This window comes from Protopterus annectens, chromosome 7.part0 (genome assembly GCF_019279795.1).
Source record: "Protopterus annectens isolate FY-2018-M chromosome 7.part0, PAN1.0, whole genome shotgun sequence".
Lineage (NCBI taxonomy): Eukaryota > Metazoa > Chordata > Ceratodontiformes > Protopteridae > Protopterus > Protopterus annectens.
In genome coordinates this window covers 84,497,919-84,519,011 of record NC_056739.1, presented here as the reverse complement: position 1 = coordinate 84,519,011, position 21,093 = coordinate 84,497,919, and the positions used below count along the sequence as shown (strand labels likewise).

General features: G+C 41.3%; 1 protein-coding gene across 1 annotated transcript in view; it reads right to left on the bottom strand.

Annotated features, from left to right (window-relative positions):
* The window catches only part of LGR6 (leucine rich repeat containing G protein-coupled receptor 6), a 655,213-nt gene extending 639,932 nt beyond the window's left edge, over positions 1 to 15,281 (bottom strand). Inside the window, exon 1 of the mRNA XM_044076136.1 lies at positions 15,193 to 15,281. Within this exon, the coding sequence (XP_043932071.1) occupies positions 15,193 to 15,281 (89 nt within the window). The remainder of the gene's footprint in view (positions 1 to 15,192) is intronic.
* Between the last annotated feature and the right edge of the window lie 5,812 nt (positions 15,282 to 21,093).

Here is a 21,093-nt window from a genome sequence, read left to right as displayed (position 1 = left end):
TTATAGAAAAATAGAACATTTCTGCATAACACTGCTGGGACATGGTTGTATTTAGTAATGGACATGTACTGAAACACTATTCTGATATTATAATCTCCAGAAATACTCACAGTGCCTGGACTTGATCACTGGAGGAAAAAAAAACAGATTTTTACTTTATCTTGAAATTCTTAAGACAAATAAAATATCACCCTGCCCCCAAATGCATAGTAATTATTTTAAAAGCTTTCTGTTATGAAAGCCATGATTACAGAAACTGGCAGAAGAACAAATATTTGTTCCGTCTGCTTTAGGTAAAACTGTAAAAAATTAAAACCACACAGCTATTAATTAGACTGACATACATACATGGGTAACAGCAAGCACCTCTTCAAGATCTTCACACCTGTCCTACAACATTTAATGAGAGACAGGCTTTGCCTAAGTAAAGGCATTTCGTTTTGCTCCTGTTTGTTAAATTGTTTTGAACTCACTTTTTTCAGATGTATTGGGGGTGGAGTTGGCTGAAAAGCATTCTGCATAATCCAAGTATTTCAGTTGGTAGGATCATATGTTGTAACCTACATGCCACTTGTTTACTTTTTAGGAATGAGAAGTGAAGTCATTCTGAAATCATTTTTTTTTTATTCCCAGGCTGCATTTTGGAGATTTTTTTTTTCTATCCCATCTTGGCTTTTTCTGTGGTAATAACTAGGCATTCTGTTGGTTGGCAAAAGATTAAAAAAAAAGTTAAAGCAATGAACCAGATTAAGAGAAGTATAAAGGCATAAGGAAATTCAAAACCTGTATCATCTGATATAAAATAGTGACTGGTATTTACAAGTACAGAAAAATAAAGTACAGTGTGTTGTGTAAATATACTCATGTAACAGCAAATCTTCGAGAAGGTACCGTAATAGTGAATTATATCACTTGAGTTATATCTCCTTATTTTTTCACCTACTAACTTGAAATTGTAAAACCATTTGCTTCCTTTCTTCAGTACCAGCTTGGGTGACACTCTGGAATGCCCAGATGTCAGTGTGCATATGTCTGTGTTACATATCCCCACTTACCTACATTCTCTTATATGAGGCAGAAGTCCCGCACAACAAAGCATACCTCTCAACTGTCCAGATTTTTACAGAATATCCAGATTTCTGTCTCACATTTTTGTTTGTTTCTCATAAAATTTTGGATTTTTTTGCAAATCACTGAGGGTTGAAATCAGAGAATAATGTCAGATATTTGAGGTTCAGTCTTCAAACCCTTCAGAAAATCCATGTTAATGCAAAACCAGTTGTTCTATCAACTTTCTAAGTTTGTAAGAGCAATATTTAAAAATTTTCCCTATTTTTAGGCCTTTGTTCCCCCATTATTTATAGCTTTGTCTGGATTTCTTGCTATAAGAGGTTGAGAGATATGCAGGAAAAGAAAGCTGAGGTGAGTCGTAAACAGCCATTCTTTTATGCAACTAAATAAACAGATTTGCATATTGAGTGCAAACCAATATGTGAATGTTCCGTAAAATTAGTTCAAAGAATAATGAATTATGATGAAACAAAACAGACATACTTAACAGTATAGCCGATATTTGGCATTTGCAGGAACAAAGTACAATATACCAAATAAAATATTTAATATGTGTGTAAGAATATGTAGCTCCTAAGAAGTAATGACTATAAAAAGACTGGTAGATAATATGTAGAAAAAAATGTAATTATACCATACCTCCAGTAATTCATATGCTGTGTTAAAAACAATGAGATGCAAAAAGATAGAACATAGAATATGCACTTTGTAAACAGCAGTATATATATTTGTGTCTATCTCTCTCTCTCTCTCTCTCTATATATATATATATATAGAGAGAGAGAGAGAGAGAGATTTAACAACAATAATCACAACACAGGTGAACAAAAAATTATCACACACCCAAACTATTGCACACTACTATGCATGCTCCATACACTGCAGATAAAATTAAAATATACTGTCACACACACACACACACACACACACACACACACACACACACACACACACACACACACACACACACACACACACACACACACACACACACTCATATGACCATGGACACCCACACTCAAAAAACACATATACAATTGCAAATACACAATCCAGCTGACAAACCAACATGCACAAAAATACCACTAGCAGTGTTTTTATTTGGGAAAGAACCCCTCTTCACACCTCATTACCTCTTGATCAGATGTGCAACATTTTTATCAGTCCATGAGATGGAATATGACACAGCTAATAATATTTGATTTGACCAGCTGCATATTTTATTTTTTATTTTTATTTTATTTATTTTACATTTGTTGACCGGGATAGTCCGACTGGATGCATGTCCATTTTCAGCGGAGGCCTGGGGAGAAAAGCTCCAGGTAAAAAGAAACATTAAAAACATGTTACAATTATAACTTTGACAAAGAGTGCATAAGCAAACAATAATAAAAATGTTCCACAGCTTAGACTAAAACCCTGGTGAAAGCCAGGGGTAAATTAAACAGTAGCTGATTAATAGATTTTACACAATCTAGAAGAGAGTTAGCCAGGCTTGATACAACGACATAGCCAGTTTAGTGCCAGATGTTATTTGAGTCTAGTTTTAAATTGACCTAAGGAGGAGGAGAGTAAAATAATATCAGCTGGAAGTGAGTTCCAGGATCTTGCAAAGAGAGAGTCACCAGCTGCATTGTTAATTTTGCTTGTTCATAGGTTCATAGGTAGGTACTAGGCTATTGGCCCTAGGGCCTATATAAGCCTAGCCAAAAAATGTACCCTGGCTTTCGCCACCCAAGAAAATGATTTTCCTGTGCCCCTGTCGAGCAGAGCCACAGAAGTGATCCCTGGGGTGAATTTTCCATTTCCCATCCAATCATCAAGATTTTTCTTGAAGAGTGCTAATGAGGAGCTCTGTTTGACATAGATAGGTAGTCTGTTCCAGAGTATGGGAAGTCTCTGGGACAGGAATCTATCCCTTCAGCATGTTCTGTTTATTGTGGTGACAAGGTTTAGGTCCCTAGAGCGTGTAGCTCGGAGGGATTGGGATTTCTTTAAGGGAAGCATGTCCAACAGCTCTGGGTTTGACACAGCTTTGTATGTTAGGCAGAGATCGCCCCTGAGTAGGCGATATGCGATGGAGTAAAGCTGTAGTTTTTTGAGACGGTCCACGTAGGGCATCTGTTTGAGGCCAGTAATCCTCTTTGTGAGGTATTTCTGTGGTCTTTCCAGTTGCTGTAGATGTCTTGTGAGGTACATACCAAAAGGGGCGTTGTACTCTATAATGGGTCTAATGAGTGATGAGTAGAGGGGAACAATGACCTCTTTTTTTCTGGATGAGAATCCTTTTGTGATGAAATGAGCCACGTAGAAGGATTTCCTGACCACTGAGGCGATGTGATTATCAAAGGAGAGACTCGTGTCCACCTGTGTCCCAAGGTCTCTTATCACATTTTTGGCATTAAGTAGACTACCAGCTATGTGGTAGTTCATGGGTACAGAGTTTTTACCAAAGGGGATGACAATACACTTTTTGGCATTGAGCTTCAGGCCATGGATTTGACACCAGGTATCTGTCTCAGTGAGGCCCTTTTGTAGTTTGTCCGCATCGTTAGGAGTTTCGATTATGGCTCCTAGTTTGCAGTCATCTGCAAACTTTGTTAGCCAAAGACCTTCTGTGTTAACCTGCACTTCAGAGAAGTAGATACCAAACAGGAGAGGACCCAGGACTGAACCCTGTGGTACTCCACTTGTCACTGGTCTGAAGTCGGATTTGGAATCCGCTACTTTCACAGTGTGGGTTCTGTCCATGAGCCAGTTGGCAACCCATCTTGTGACATAGGGATTTATACCTAGTTTAGTGAGCTTATCTATAATTCCAGAGTGGGGGATGGTGTCGAAAGCCTTGTCAAGATCTAGATAAGTTGTGTGAACCATTTTACCCTCATCTATGGCTTTGGTGACTGCTTCAAAGAAGTCAATCAGGTTTAGGAGACATGATCTGCCTTTTAAAAATCCAAACTGGGTAGGGTCCAGAGTTTGGAGATTACCAATGTCTTTGTTTATGAGTTCCACGATGATACGTTCCATGGCCTTGCAGACCAGGCTCATCAGGCTAATGGGGCGGTAGCTCCCAGGGTCCATCGTGGCTCCCCCTTTGTGGAGTGGGATAACCGTCGCGGTGTGCCATTCAGTGGATACAAAGCCTGAGGTGAGGCTATGATTGAACATGGTACTTAGGTAGGGTGCCAGTTTATTCTGTAGTTCGTGTAGAACGCAGCCTGAGATATTGTCAGACCCCATGGATGCTGTGTTCTTGGCTTTGGAGAGTGTATTTTTTACCTGTGCAGCCGTGATTATAGGAACTTTGCATTCTTCCGGTATAGAGATGAGCCCTCTAGGGGGTGAGAGGGGGGTAAAGTTAGCACTGAACCTATCTGCTAGGATGTTGGCAATATCAGTTGGTTCTGTATATTTAGTGCCATTGTGCTGTAACTCAGAACAGATCTGAGTGTTCCCATTGAGATTCTTGACATAGCTATAGAATGCTTTTTGGTTGTCTTTAGAGTCAGTGGCAATTTTGTTTTCGTAACTAGCTTTGGAGGATTTTATGAGGGATCTCAGCTTCTTACTGAGGTTGACCATGGAGTTCCTCCAGTCATGGGATTTTACTCTTTTTTGCAACAGTTTCTTTCTTCTGTTGTAGAGTTTGTTTATGGCAGAGGACCACCAGATTGGCTTCCTTTTTTTGGAAGATAACATCTTGGTTCTATTAGGGATAGCATGATCCATGCACTCGTGTAAGTGCTTATAAAGTGCATTTGTGTAGGATTCAGCAGTCATGCCACTATTGTCCGTCTGCATGGGTGTCATGAAGTTTGCCACTTCTGTCTTAAGAAGTGTGAAGTTGGCTTTGGAGAAGTTTTTTACGATGGTTTCCCTAATTGGGGGTGGGGGTGGGATGTGGATGTCTAGGCTGATTAGCTTGTGGTCGGATCTGACCAATGAGGAATTGACCTCTGGTGGGGAACACCAGTTTCCCATGTTGGTAATAACCAGGTCTAGGATATTGCTGCCCCTGGTGCTGTCTGAATTAGTAGTCTGTTAGAGGATCTAAGCAGTTGCGGATTGTGATAGGGGGTGATAAGATTTTTAAGTGTAGGAGTATTATCCGGATTATAAAGGATTTTATAAGCCATGATCAGTTGGTTATACTGAATTAGACTGGGTAGCTCAAGCTGCCCAAGCTGGTTAAGACTGATGCAATAATGTGTCCTAAAAGGCAGCCCAGTGGCAAACCTGATGATGTGGTTATAGCAGGTTGAGAATTTGTTAACTACAGTCTTGTTTATATTAGAGAGCATAGGGGATGTGTATATAAGTGTTGAGAGAAGGTGAGAGCGAGCTATGGCAATTTTAGCTGGAGGGGTTAGGAAGACTTTTATTCTGTAAAGTGACCCTAGTTTTTTATTGATGGTTTTGATCGATTGGTTTACATGTAGGTTGAATTTTAGAATGTTATCTATAATGACACCCAGTAGTTTTGTAGAGGGATCAGGGGAGATTAATGTGCTATCATTTGCATTTATGGTAAAGGTAAAAGCAGGAGACCTTTGTGTTGGTGAGAATAACAGCATTTTAGTTTTTTGGGATTTAGTATCAAATGATGTTCAGAAAGCCAGTTTTCTATAGTATTAAAAGTGGACTGGGTATCAGACCATAAGTCTGTTGGAGATGTGGTGGAGCAGATCAGGGTGGAGTCATCAGCATATTGGATACAGCTGACTTTTGGAATGACAGTATACAGGTCGTTAATGAAGATGGAAAACAACAGGGGCCCTAGTATAGAGCCTTGTGGCACTCCAGGGGTGTTGGGTAGTAGGTTAGAGAGTTTGTTCTGCCAAAGAACAGCCTACTGTCTCCCATTCAGGTAGGATGTAAACCACTGAAGGGCCTTTGTATCCAGACAGAATGTTTGCAGTGTATGTATTAGAAGTTGGTGGTCAACCATGTCGAATGCCTTGGAAAGATCCAAGAAGAGGGTGGAGAATATTGACTGTTGTTGCGATTATGGTTTATGGTGCTGGTGAAAGCTAGTAGGGCTGAAGTAGTGCTGTGGTGTGGACGGAAGCCGTGTTGGGTATCTGCCATGAGGTAATTCTGGATTAGGTGGTGCATGAGTTGTCTGTGAAAACATTTTTCCATAATCTTTGCAAGTGGAGAGAGTATGGCTATTGATCTATAACTGGAGAATTCAGTAGAGCTACCGCCTTTATGAAGTGGGATTACATAGGATATTTTCCAGATGGTGGGAATTCTAGCTTCTGTTATGGTTTGATTAATTAGTATTGATACTGGGTAGGCAATAGCATCAGCTGATTTTTGAAGGTACTCGGTGGGGAGCTGATCAGCCGAGAGTGTGGTGGGTTTTAATTTTTTGATCAAGATACGGATAAGTGATGTGGCCACTGGTTCGAAGCTGAATGAGGGTAGGTTTCTAGGTGTGGTACTTTCTGGACCAGGGGAGCTAGGAGGTAGTTGGCTTGATAGGGCTTGAATTGTCTCAGTAAAGAATCGGTTAAAACTATCTGAAACATCCTTGGGGGGGGTTTATCAATCCTAGCAGCTGGGATGGGGGTAGAAGTTTGTCCAGGATGAAGTAGATTATTCAATCCTGCTCAAAACTTCTGAGAGTTGTTTTTGTAAAATGGATTTTTTTTGGTTTCATTCCTAGATTGCCTATATTTAATTTGATCTTGGGGGTCTTTAGTAGAATGCAATAAAGCCCATAATTTGTTTCTATGGCTAATTTTGAGTCTAGACTCTTTAGAAAGCCATGGTGCAGTTTTTGCTTTTGTTCTCTTTAAACGAGCAGGTGCATGCAAATCTAGGCTCTCAAGACATTTGTTATTAAAGTATGCAACTGCCTCCTCTAATGGGAGGTGTTTTACAATAGACCAGTTACATGAGTTAAGTTCTTGTTAGAATTTGGCTCAAAGTCTTTTTTGTTTCTAACTTTTCTGAGTAAGGGTTGTTGGGGATTAATGGCTTTGTGCTTAACTATATAAGTGAGAAGGTGATCGCTTAGGCCGTTGGGGAGAGTACCAGCAGTGTACAGCTGTGGGTGACTTTTTATGAGTACCCAATCAAGTATGCTTTCTTTTTGGTTGGGTTTACCTAGCCTGGTAGGGGTAGATATGATTTGATTAAAAGCATGGCCACATTTAACTCAGATTTGTAGAGTATAGCTACCCCTCCCACCTTTCTGGAAACACGATCCAGCCTGTGCATGTTATACTCAGGTAGTACCACTTCCTTGTCTGTAGTGTTAGGTTTTAACCAGGTTTCAGATAGACAGAGAATCTCAGGGGAGTGGACAACCAGGAGTACATGCAGTTCATGTACCTTGTTATTAATGCTTCTAATATTGAGATGACAGACTAGGAGAGAATTAGTTGGTCTATTGATTGTAGGATTGTAGCTTAGGTTACTAGTAGAGGGGTGTATATATCAAAAGTGGATAGGCCAGGGTTGGGGTGAATGTCACCACCAAGTATTAGGCACAAAAATACCACTAGCAGTGTTTTTATTTGGGAAAGAACCCCTCTTCACACCTCATTACCTCTTGATCAGTTGTGCAACATTTTCATCAATTAGTTCATGATTTCATCAATTAGTCCATATTTGATCCCTTGAATGGGACCCATATATATAGATGTGTGTGTGTGTGTGTGTGTGTGTGTGTGTGTGTGTGTGTGTGTGTGTGTGTGTGTGTGTGTGTGTGTGTGTGTGTGTGTGTGTGTATGTGTGCATGTGTGTCTGTATATACATATATACATACATACATATATATGTATATACACACACACACACACACACACACACACACAGATGCACATTCATATACATATTTTCTGAGTATAAACCTTGTTTATAAGGATGATATAAAATGCTTCTAGAAACAGTCAAGTTTGTTTAAAGAAACCAGTAACATCAAAAGAAATATGCCCCTTATGTATATTTAGTCATTTCTTTTTGCTTTCACTTTTTACTCCCATGCCTGCAGACCCTCAAACCGATTACTGTGAATCTACCATGATGTGCAACCTTCAGTGAGTTTTCTCTTTAATCCTTGCAAGTTGGTGTGTAACTGGTGATGCAAATGAATATCACTCATGTCTTAGGTTCATAGGTTGGTACTAGGCTATCAGCCCTAGGGCCTGTACAAGCCTAGCCATAACAATTCCCTGGATATTTCGTCCCACAATATTTACTTCCCTGAACCCCTGTTTAGCAGGGCGACTGACATGATCCCCGGGGTGAATTTCCTATCTCCCATCCAATCATCAAGGTTCCTTTTGAAGAGGGTCAAGGAGGCACTCTGCTTGACATGTATGGGTAGTCTATTCCAGAGTATGGGGAGTCTCTGGGTCAGGAACCTATCCCTCCAACATGTTTTGTTCATTGTGATGACAAGGTTTAGATCCCTAGAGCGTGTGGCTCTGAGGGATTTGGATTTCTTTAAGTGGAGCATGTCCAACAGCTCAGGGTTTGATATGGCCTTGTGTGTTAAGCAGAGATCGCCTCTGAGTAGACGATATGCCACAGAGTACAGCTGGAGTTTTTTTAGATGGTCAGCATATGGCATCTGCTTTAGGCCTGTGATTCTTTTAGTGAGGTATTTCTGTGGTCTTTCCAGCTGTTTCAGATGTCTTGTGAGGTACATAACAAATGGGGCGTTATACTCTATAATGGGTCTAATGAGGGATGAGTACAGTGGGACAATGACCTCCTTTTTCCTGGATGAAAAGCCCTTAGTGATGAGGTGTGCCACATAGAAGGATTTCCTGACTGTTGTGGCGATGTGGTTATCGAAGGTGAGACCACTGTCCACATGTGTCTGTAAGTCTCTCATCAGACTTTCAGTGTTTAGTGTACTGCCACCTATGTGGTAATTCATGGGCACATGGTTTTTCCCTAAGGGGATAACTATACATTTCTTGGAATTAAGCTTGACCCCATGGCTCTGGCACCAAGCATCTGTTTCTTTAAGTCCTTTTTGTAGAATATCCACATCATATGGGGATTCAGTAATGGCTCTCAGTTTGCAGTCATCTGCAAACTTTGTTAGCCAGAGTCCCTTAGTGTTGGCCTGTACTTCAGAGAAGTAGATGTCAAACAAGAGCGGTCCCAGGACTGAACCCTGAGGTACTCCACTTGTCTGGAGCTGGATTTGGAGTCAGCTACTTTTACAGTCTGGGTTCTGTCATTAAGCCAGTTGGCAACCCATCGAGTGATGTAGGGATTTATGCATTATGCACAGCTTAGTAAGTTTATCTATGATTCCAGAGTGGGGGATGGTGTTGAAGGCCTTGGCGAGGTCCATATAGGCTGTGTGGACTGCCTTACCCTCGTCCACAGCTCTGAAGACTGATTTGAAGAAGTTAGTCAGGTTCAGGAGACAAGATCGGCCCTTCATGAACCAAAACTGGGTGGGGTCCAATGTTTGAAGGTTGCCAATGTCTTTGTTTATAAGTTCCATGATAATGCATTCCATGCCCTTGCAGATCAGGCTTGTCAGAATGATGGGACGGTAGTTCCTGGGATCCAAGGTGGATCCCCCCTTGTGGAGTGGGATAACTGTAGCTGTGCGCCACTCAGTGGGCATGAAGCCTGAGGTGAGGCTATGATGAAACATGACACTTAGGTGAGGTGCCAGTTCATTTTGTAGTTCATGTAGTACACAGCCTGGGATGTCATCTGGTCCCATGGATGCTGTATTCTTAGCTTTGGAGAGTGCGGCTTCTACCTGTGTGGCCGTGATTACCGGAATTTGGCAATCTTTTGGTATTGAGATGGGCCTTTTAGGGGGTGAGAGGGGGGTGAAGTTGGCACTAAATCAATCGGCCAGGGTATTTGCAATATCCTTGGGATCAGTATATTTAATGCCATTCTGTTGTAGCGCAGAGCAGATCTCAGCATTGCCATTTAGATTCTTGACAAAACTATAGAATGCCTTGTGGTTGTCTTTGGAATCTTTGGCAATTTTATTTTCGTAACTAGCTTTGGAGGCTTTTATGAGGGATCTCAGCTTCTTACTGAGCCTGGTAAGGGAGTTTTTTGCATCCTGGGATTTTCCTCTTTTCTGCAACAGTTTCTTCCTTCTGTTGTATAGTTTGTTTATAGCAGGGGACCACCAGATTGGCTTGTTTTTTTTGGAGGAGAGCAACTTGGTTCTATTTGGGATGGCACGATTCATGCATGAGTGGATGTGCTCGTACAGTGCCTTAGTGTAGGATCCAACAGTCGAACTTTCAACTCCCGTCTGCATGGGTGTCATGAAACTTGTCACTTCTGACTTGAGTAGCATGAAGAACCTCAAACATCCCCCTGTTCTCCTTGTAAGCAGATGCACCCAGTTTAATCTCCAGTCTCCAATGAAGATTCTGGATAGGACATACACCCCAGACACATGTCCCATCATACTTTATAAATTCAGGTTCTTACTAAGCTTATGGCCAAAAGAGACATCAAGATACTCACCACATCAGTCGTTACTGGTGGGAAACTAGCATTGCCCACTATTAAGTTGACTTTCTCCACATATTTATGATAAAATTTGCAATCACCCATCTAGGTGAGTTTTAAAGGTTTCAGGGGAAGTAAGTACTCTGCTTGATAGCAGTCTATTCCAGAAATGGAATATACTTTGGGGTACATATTTGTCATGTCATCTGGTCTTGTTGATATAATATTGTAGGTTTAGGTCTCTAGAAAAAGAAGTTATGTACTCACCATAATGTTCCATCTGTACTGTCAATTTTTCATCTCTCCTCACATGTGGGGGGTTCGCAGATCTGAGCCCTTGGATCTGACTTGACTGTTAGCAAGCTCATGTCAATCAAAAAGCTATTGGATACCTCCCCTTTACCCACAATGCATCTCTCCCAAATACCTCAGACCTTGTTTGCTGTGATAATATTAGTAGAAAGTAGAGGCAAGTATCTAACGCCCAAATGAACCTTAAATGAGGCAATTTCTGGAGTCTAATGGAACTCAATCTAACCCTAGAAAGCCTCTTCCTGTTCAACAAGGAATCCAAGGATGGGGGTTGGAGGGTGGGATTGTGAGGAGAGATGAAAAATCAAACAATACAGATGGAACGTTATGGTGAGTACATACCTTCTTAATCTGATATTGTCAACTTTTCATCTTCTCCTCACATGTGGGACAGAGTCCCCAGCTACCTTTATCCAGGGTGGACTCATGGCAGAATATTCCTCAGAACCATCATGCCAAAGGAAGCCCTTCCCCTGGAGACCAAATCTAATTTGTAATGAGTGATAAAGGTATGATGGCTTGCCCAAGTGAACGCTGCACAAATATCATCCAAGGAAGCATTGGTCTGGAAGACCACAGATGTGGCCATCACTCTAGTAGAATGAGTCAGAATGGAGTTGTCAGGCTTCATGGTCTTTGATGAATAATTTAAGGAGATACAACTAGAAATCCACTTGGATAAGTTAACTTTGGTAACTGGTAGGCCTTTTCTAGACCCTGCAAATGCGATAAAAAAGAAGTTATGTCTTACCCTAACATTCCATCTGTGTTGTCGATCTTCACTAATCCTTGACTGTGGGCTCGGTTCTGAGCCTCAGAACTGACTCGGCCGTTTACTTCAGCTCGTGCCTTTCAAACTCTCGAGCCAGGCTCTACCCATAATGCTCCTCTCAAAATTACGTCAGATCGAGTTTGCCAAAAATAGTGGCAGACAGACATGCAGAAATTATAGTAATAATAAACATAATAGTCAGAGACCAGATATGGGTTCGTAATATGAAGCCAGCCATGGAAGATTCAGTCCATTAAGAGTCTCAGGATATGGGAAGGAGGGGAGAATGTCAAGGTTTAGTGAAGATCGACAACACAGATGGAACGTTATGGTAAAACATAACTTCATCTGATGTTGTCAATCTTCACTCAGTCCTTGACTGTGGGACAGAGTTCCCAGCTACTTAAGTCTTGAGAGGTCTCATGGAAGAATTTTCCTGAGCACCATCGAACCAAATGATGCCCTTCCCCTCAAGACCTGATCCAATTTGTAACATGTGATAAAAGTATGTGGAGAAGACCAAGTGGCCATTGAACAAATGTCATTCAAGGATGCTCTGGCATGAAAAACTGCAGAAGATGCTACTGCTCTGGTTGAATGGGCTTCAACTGGGAGTGGTAGCTGGAGCCCTTTCGACTGACAAATAAAAGTAATACATTCTCTAAGCCATTTTGTTAAGGTAACCTTTGAAACTGGATTACCTAGAGATAGGGAAGAAAATGCAACAAATAACTGATCACATTTTCTGAAGTCCTTTGTTCTGTGAAAGTAAAAACACAGTTGTCTGTGGACATCTAGCAAATGAAGGGAATACTCTTCTTTACTGGTAAAATTAGGGAAGAAGACTGGCAATTGAAGAGTCTGATTAATATTGGCTTCTGAAACTACCTTTAGTAAAAAGGTTGGATTGGTCCTAAGTGCAACTCTATTGTTGTGGAATATTAAATATGGAGATCTGCAGGATAAGGCCTTAAGTTCAGATACTCTTTTGGCAGACGAAACAGCCACTAAAAATAAAGTTTTCCAAGATAAACACTTTAAGTCACAAGTCACTGATGGTTCAAAGGGGGACGAAGTAAGGGACTGTAGGACTATTGTTAGATCCCGAGGAGGAATTGGTTCTTTAAATGGGGGTCTTAACATAAGAAGCTCCTTTAAGAATGCTTTTCAAAGACTGTGGGACATTAAAGGTGAGCCATCGAATCCAATATGAAAGTTTGAGATGGCTGCTAGATGAACTTTAATTGTTGATGCAGAGGAACCAGATTGATAGGGGTTGGCTAAGAAATCCAAGACCTTGTGAACTGGGGTCAAATAAGGATCAAGTTTGTTGCTGAGAGCCCAGTTTGCAAATTTTTCATTTTACTTTGATAAAGTTTCCTAGTTGATGGTTTGTGATGAGCCACAATAACTTGATGGACAGGAGATGATAGGGAAGGATGCCTGGCAATCATGGGAATTGGAGAAGACATGCAGTGAGCTTAAGATATTGGGGATTCGGACGAACCATGCCTTCCAGATGGGACAGCAGATCTGGAGCTGGGTCCAGAATCCATGGCTTCTGAAGAATGTGAGGCCAAAGGAAGTGAAACCAAACCTGTTGAGGCCAAAAAGGAGCAATGAGGATTATTGAGTTCTCCATCCTCTTGGCTTTCTTTAGAAATTGCGATATCAAGGGAGTTGGAGGAAAGGCATAGAGAAGACCGGGGGGGGGGGCAATCGTGAATGAGGCATCTCTGGGTGACTCCCTCGTTGGGGGAGTTAGGGCGAAGTAACTTCTGCACTTGTTGTAAAAGGGTGAGGCAAAGAAATCGCAGTGAGGTTGGCCCCAGTGACAAAAAATCTTGTTTGCCACTCCAGGATTGAGAGACTACTCATGAGGCATGAGAATAGTTCTGCTCAGCTTGTCCACTATCAAGTTGGAGCTCCCCAAAATGTGCATTGTTATGAGAAAGTGGTTGGAAGAAATCGCCCATTGTCAGACTCTGAGGGCTTCATGACACAATGGGTAAGATTTGGTTCCCCCATGTTTGTTGGTATACCAGACCACTGAGATGTTGTCTGTTTGAATTGCTACTGTCTCTAGAGGAAGGGCATCCTGAAAGGCTTGCAATGCTAAAAGCTCTGCTCTCATCTCTAGAACACTGATGTGCAAGTTGGCCTCTAGTTGGGACCATGTGCCTTGGACTGTTCCTCCCAGATAATGCCCACCCCCCAATCTGGGAAGCATCCATAGTTATTGTGGCTTGGGGTTGGGGAAGTATGAACGTTCATCTGAAGCGAATTTAATCAGAGTGGAGCCACCACATAAGATCTTGTTTGCAGAGATTTGTAACCATGATTGGGTAAGACATTGGCTGGTGCATCAGAGACCACTGGGGCGCAAGTAACTATTGCAAGATTCACATGTGATATCTTGCTAAGGGAACAAGAGTTATTTCTGCTGCCATTGAAGCTAGCGCTTTTAGGACTAATTTTGCTGGTACGCTGTTGTTTCTTAGAATTTGAGAGACTTGGGATTTGATGCATTGCAGTCTTTCTGGATGAAGAGATGCAATTCCTGTGACAGTATCTGGGCGGGCTCTGATGAAGTCTAAGTGCTGAGAAGGTTGTAGGCTAGACTTTTTTTAATTTATTGTTATACTTTGAGATGTACACAGGTGTAGAGTGTAATCTCTTGCTTGTTGTAATTGACGCCTGCTGGTAGCAGTAAGGAGCTAGTTGTCAAGGTATGGAAAAACTTAAAATCCCTGCAGTCTGAGATGAGCTGCAACCACTGCCATGCATTTGGTGAACACCCTCGGGGCTGTGATGAGTACGAAGGGCAGTGCTCCAAACTGGAAATGACTGGCTCCCACCTGGAAGCACAGAGACCTCCTGGAGCATTTCTCCATTTTTATATGGTAATAGGCATCCGGGAGGTTTACCGAGCACATCCAACTGCCTTTTTCCAAGAACAGAAGTATCAACTGTACCGAGACCATCCGGAATTTAGTTTTCTGAACTGCCTTGTTGAACTGGCTCAGATCCAAGATGGGTCTCCAAGATCCCTGTTTTTTGGGCACTAAAAATCCTGGAAAGGCCCTTTGGATTTTTTAAACCATAGTGTCCCACTTCTCTGGTTCCTAGAATAAGGCCACTGAGGAGTGGAGAAACATACGCCAACAGCAGGAAGGGTCATGCCATCTTTCTCACATCTGGCTAAAGTGTCTTTTACCTTGGGACCAAAAAGGGTAGTTCCGGCAAATGGAGCTTTGATAAATGATGCTTTAAATGGCTCTGCAAAGCGACACAAGTACATCAAGGAGTGCCTTCTAATGGCTATGCCTGAACCCGCTACTCCAGTCGTCCCTTCAGCTGCATGAGCAATCAGCCTCATGGACGAGTTAAAAATTGCATCAAGGGCTGCTAGCTGAGAGGTAACTTTGTCCCATACCCCTTGAGCTACTGCTCCAGAGAGGGTATCTGAGAGCTCCTTGATCAGATCCCTCTGTAATCTTGTAAAGTGAGCCATATAATTCAAGGACATAAGAGTGAAGGTGGTTGACATATAAACGTGCTTCCCAAACCTATCCAAAGTCCGAGACTCCTTGTTAAGAGGATGGAGAGATGGACATTCCTCAGCAAGTTCCTTCTTCGTGGCTGCTGCTATCACCATGGTGTCAATGGGTATGCCTTTAGACCAGTGTGGCTCATTCTTGGGGGCTGATAGGATACAAGTAGGATCTTGGCGGTTGGCTCGATGGAGTCGGGCATCTACCACACTCACTGAGTGATCAACTTAATGAGATCGTCAGTGGGTGGAGAGATCAAAGTAGAGGGTTGGGCATGAAAAGCCTCCAGGTGTACCAACTCTTCTGAGAAAGGCTGGATGGAAGATCAGCCACCCCTCTGTTTCAGGATTTCTAGGATGTCCCTGAAGGAAACATCATCAGGGGGTGACCTGGGGGAACCTTCCTCTTCATCAAAATCGGTATCTCCGGTGAAAGACTCCTCAGCGGAGTCTAAGTGCTTCCTCTTGCACTTCTTCTTCACAGGTACTTCCTCGGGGGGAATGATCTTGGGAAGGGTCCAAACAGGAAACCAGCATAGTGGGCCTATTCTGGGACTTTTTGTCCTGTGTCCTGGGGATGAGAAGGGTGTCAGCTCAGGTCGAGGGGATGTAGAAACTAGTCCTGACAGGGATGGCATGGACTGTGAGTCCCCAGTCCCCTTCTCCATGATCCAGAAGGCTGCCCCCCCCCATACAGGGATGGGAGCCCAGAACTGAAATAGACTCCTTCAGAACCAGGGTCACACCCCACACCAAGGAGGTGACCTCAAAAAGAGAAGCCTGGGATAATCCTACAATGACCGAGGGACCAAGGGACATGGACAGTTCCGAAGTTAAGGAAACTGACCCCTGCACCTTGGACTCAGCCAGACAGTCTTGACCTGGGAGGCCTCTGGTGCCAAAAGCATGGAGGAGCTCAAGGCAGCTCTCAGCAGCAGAGAAGAGGACATTACCGAAACCAAGACAGTCGACGCTGGGAGTATCGGAACCGAGGACTCCAATGACTCAATAGGAGTTAGAGGAGGAGGAAAGGGTGGTGTTGTAGGTAGGCTGGTTCTGACGCTGGAGTGGCTGGGAACCAAGAACAATCCCCTTGCCATCAGGAGCTGATCCACCAGTTTCATAATGTCTGCCTCTGAGAGACTCTTAGTGGATAGAATTGAGGCAGTTGAAGGAGACCTAAGGGGTCTCACTTTGATGAGAGGGCTTGGTGGCCTGTCCTTAAAGGGGTCAATAGCCAGTGACTACTGTGTCTTTGGGAGCAAAGGCAACTTTGTCTGTTCTGGCACTGAAATCTTTGTGGGTACTGAAGAAGTTGCTGTTGGCGCTGATAATTTTGTAGGTGCCGAGTCAGATGTAACTTTCGATGCCGAAGAACTCTTTGGCACCAAAGGTCCTTTAGAAACCTTCTTGGACAATTCCAAGGTACTTGCAAGCAAAGAAGGTCTTTTTCTACTAGTGGAAGAAGAGGATGATGATGACGTGTTAGCTTCAGTTCTGGACCCAGAAATGGCCTCTTCAAAATCAGACTTCAAAAGTCCCCTGAGTATCAATTTGTTCTTTTGCTCAGTAAGTGTATGGGTAGAGAAGCCGTGACAGATTGAACAACTTTCTTGTAAGTGGACTTTCCCTAAACAATATACACAAAGGGTATGCCCATCAGAGTTGGGCTTTTTACCCAGACATTTCTGACACCTTTTAAATCCAGAGGTGCCTTTATGGGACTTAACGGGAGAAACTTGTTTTTCAGCCATAATCACATAGAGCAGAAGGGGTAGAAAAAAAAAAAGATTTTTTTTGAACAGAATAAGAAGAAAAGGTGTAGAATATATCAACAATGGTATTTAAGATATACCTTAAAAAGTAAGGGATGTACCAATGATGGTACTTAAGGAACTACCAACGGTAAGAAGAAAAACGAGAAAAATACACACTCACGCTAATAAGAAGCTAAAACAAGAAGAGCGGATAGACAGCAAGAAAACTATTATGAAGAAAAAATATTGAAAAAGAGATTTTACATAAACAAAAAATTTACTCAGAATAAGCTCGAGAGAAAAGGTTGAAAGCATCTGACACCCAAAGAGGCAAACAAGATCTGAGGTAATTTTGAGAGGAGCATTATGGGTAGAGTCTGACTCAAGAGTATGAAAGGCGCGAGCTGAAGTAAATGGCCGAGTCAGTTCCGAGGCTCGGAGCAGAGCCCACAGTCAAGGACTGAGTGAAGATTGACAACATCAGATCAACTGTTTTGTCTCTGAAACTCTTTTGTACTATGTAAATAGAAATGTAACTGTCTATGAACATCCAACAAATGCAGCATATATTCTCCCGTATTATTAAAATTAGGGAAGAAAACAGGCAACTGTATAGCCTGATTAAGATTTGTTTGAGAAACAACTTTGGGCAAAAAGGAGGGGTTGGTACGCAACAAGACTGTCCTTATGGAAAATCAAATACAGAGGTTCAGAAGACAGTGCTTGAAGTTCTGTAATTTGTCTCGCTGAAGTGATAGCCACTAAAAAGAGAGTCTTCCAGGAAAGATACTTAATGTCACAAGTTGCTGCAGGTTCGAAGGGAGGCTGAATAATCCGATGCAGTACCAGATTTAAATTCCAAGGGGAGGGAAGTGTCCTTGTAAGAAGGTTTTAACAACATAGTCCCTTTTAATAAGTCTTTGCAAAGTTTGTGGGAATTCAAGGATAAATTATCAAACCCAATATGGAAATTTGAAATGGTTGCTATCTGCACATTAATAGTAGATGCCACTGCCCCATTATTGAAAAGGTGGGCTAGAAATTCCAGAATGAAATGTATAGGACTGTGATGGGATCCATATTGTGTTGCTGTGCCCAGAATATGAATCTCTTCCATTTACTCCTATATAGTTCTGAGTAGATGGCTTATGGGAGGACATCAGGATATGATGAACCTGGGAGGACAGCATAGGTTGTCTGGTGATCAATGGAACTGGAGGAGCCAATTTTTCAGCTTGAGATTGAGAAGGTTGGGATGAGTCATTCCTGTCGGATGTGACAGTAGGTCTGGAAAGGTATGCAGAATCCAGGGATCCTTCTGTAAATGAGGCCACAGGAAAGGAAACCAGATTTGTTGAGGCCAATATGGGGTAATGAGGATTACTGTCCTCTTTAACCTTTTGGCTTTCTGAAGAAACTTGGGGATCAATGGAATGGGGGGAAAGGCGTACAGAAGTTCAGGAGGGGCAATCGTGTATCAGAGCATCCCTCGGGGTTTGCAACTGTGGGAGAATCAAGGTAAAGTTGTTGCTGCATTCATTTGTTGTTTAGAGGAGAGACAAAAAGATCACAGCAAGGGCGGCCCTGTGTGCGGAAAATATTTGCCACTAAATTCTGGATGAGGGACAACTCATGAGGCATCAGAATGACTCTGCTCAGCTTCTCCACTATCACACTGGATCTCTCCATAATATGCGTTGCTATTAGAAAGTGGTTGGATGAGAACACACATTGAATGAAATAAGCCAGCAACTGGTGGATGGTCCGTAGAGGTAGTTTAATAATAAGCTACCAAAAATGCATATAAGCTCAAAAACATACCGGTTTCGGCCCAAATACAATATGGCCTTCTTCAGTGTTAAATATAGAGTCAATAATGCAATGCTTAAATACACATCAAAAAAAGGTGATTGGTTGAGAATACCAAGCTCATTAATATTAATCATTATACAAACATGTATATCAAAATTTATACCAGATCAATTACACAAGTATATTTTCTATAAGTTACAATCAAACATTATATATCAAGATATAATGTCAAGTTTAAATATATCAAAAGTATGATGTGTGTAATTGAATGTAGTACAATATGTTGAACCAATTATATTTATAAATATTCATTCAAACCTGGACTAAATAATGCTCCAAGTTTGGTGATCCATTTCTTTTCTTTTATATCAAGTTTTTTGTGCCAGCCACACTTATTGGTTCTGTCACCAATAATTTTATCAATAACTGTAAAGTTGAATTTAGCCTTATTATGTACAAGTGTGTGTTTATATAGTGCGTTAGATGGTTTTTTACATCTGATATCGCTTAGATGTTCAGACACCCTTAGTTTGACTGATCTAGAGGTTTGGCCAACATAAAATGAATGGCAAGTACAGCAGGCCATGTAAATGGCCCAATCGGTATTGCAATTGGCAAAGAATTGAATATCAAAGACTTTGCTGCTGTTTCTGCTTGTGAATTCTTTAGTTTTTATCATATGTTTACAATTCATGCAATGGCCACAAGGAAATGAACCAATAAGTTTGTCCCCCAAAATAGTTGTCTGATAAGCCTGTGTTAACGAAGATTCCAAATGATGCTTGTAGTGATTAAAATAACCTGCCAAATTCTTTCCTTTCCGAAAGGAAAATGAACATTTATTGGGAACAATTGTCTTAATTCTAGCATCTGCTTCTAGTATATTCCAATTATCCCTTATAATTTGCATAAAACTGTTTGTATTTCTTCCATATGTGGTTGTGAATCGTAATATATTATTTTTGACTGGTTTGTGCTTGTATTTCAAAAGATCCGATCTATGTAAACCTAAAGCTTGCCTATGTGCCATTGTGACATATCCTGGTTTATAACCCCTGTCCTGGAACCTATTACACAGATCCTGAGCATGATAGTCAAAACTAGTTTTGTCAGAACAATTACGTCTGATTCTGATGAATTGAGACTTTGGAATATTTCTGGCGATATGTTTTGGATGAAAGCTGGAGGCATGGAGAATAGTATTGTATTGGGGGAATTTTCTAAATACTTCCGTTTTTAAAGTATTATCCATGTTTCTTGTGATCAAAACATCCAAAATGTTATGGTTTTTTGATCATGTGTAATGGTAAATTGTATTCCCCATTTATTATCATTCAAATATTCCATGAATTCTTGAAGAGATGACTCATCCGATCTCCATACCATCCAGCAATCATCCAAATATCTACGCCATATATCAATATCAGGTAAGAACCAATTGTGCGTATCATCATATATCATAATTTCTTCCATATAAGCCATGAATAGATCAGCATAGATGGGGGCAAAGGATGCCCCCATTGCTGTTCCTCTGATCTGCAAAAAACATTCATCATTGTAGAAAAAGACGTTTTTAGTCAAAACATGCTCAGTTAAGTTCAATAGTAAAGTATTGAATCCTGGTTGATACATATTTGATCTATAAAGCCAGAATTCAATAGCATCCAGTCCTGCCCAATGAGGGATATTTGTGTATAAAGAACATACATCTAATGTGCATAGTCTCCAATCTGACTCCAACTGCATGTCATTAACAATACCCAAAAATTCTGTCGTATCCTGTATTCTTGACCTCACTAGTTTTAGTAATGGTTTTAAATGCATGGTTAGAAAATCAGATAATGGCTCGGTTAATGAGCCCATGCCTGAGACAATGGGCCTCCCCGGTGGATGCAAAAGATCTTTGTGTATTTTTGGCAAAAAGTAGATGTATGGTTTAATGGGGTCAGAAATTGTTAAATGATTAAGTATTTTCATTGATATAATATCATTGTCATAGGCAAAATTTAGGAAGTCATCTATTTCTTTTTTAAATACAGGAGTTGGGTCTAGTGGCATTTTGGTGTAATATCGCACATCATCTAATTGTTTATGTGCTTCCATGTCATATTGAGTCCAATCTAACACCACCACTGCCCCTCCCTTGTCTGCATTAATAATGACCAGATCCTTGTTCGTTACTAATTCTTGCAAACAATTTCTTTCCAGATCAGTTATATTGTTACCCATTGGTAAGCAGTGATTGTACTGAAAATGTAGTTCACGAAGTACACTATGTAAAAATAAATTCACAGTTGGATGCATGGGTGGTTTGAACAATGAGGTGTGATATTTAAATGACTCTGCCT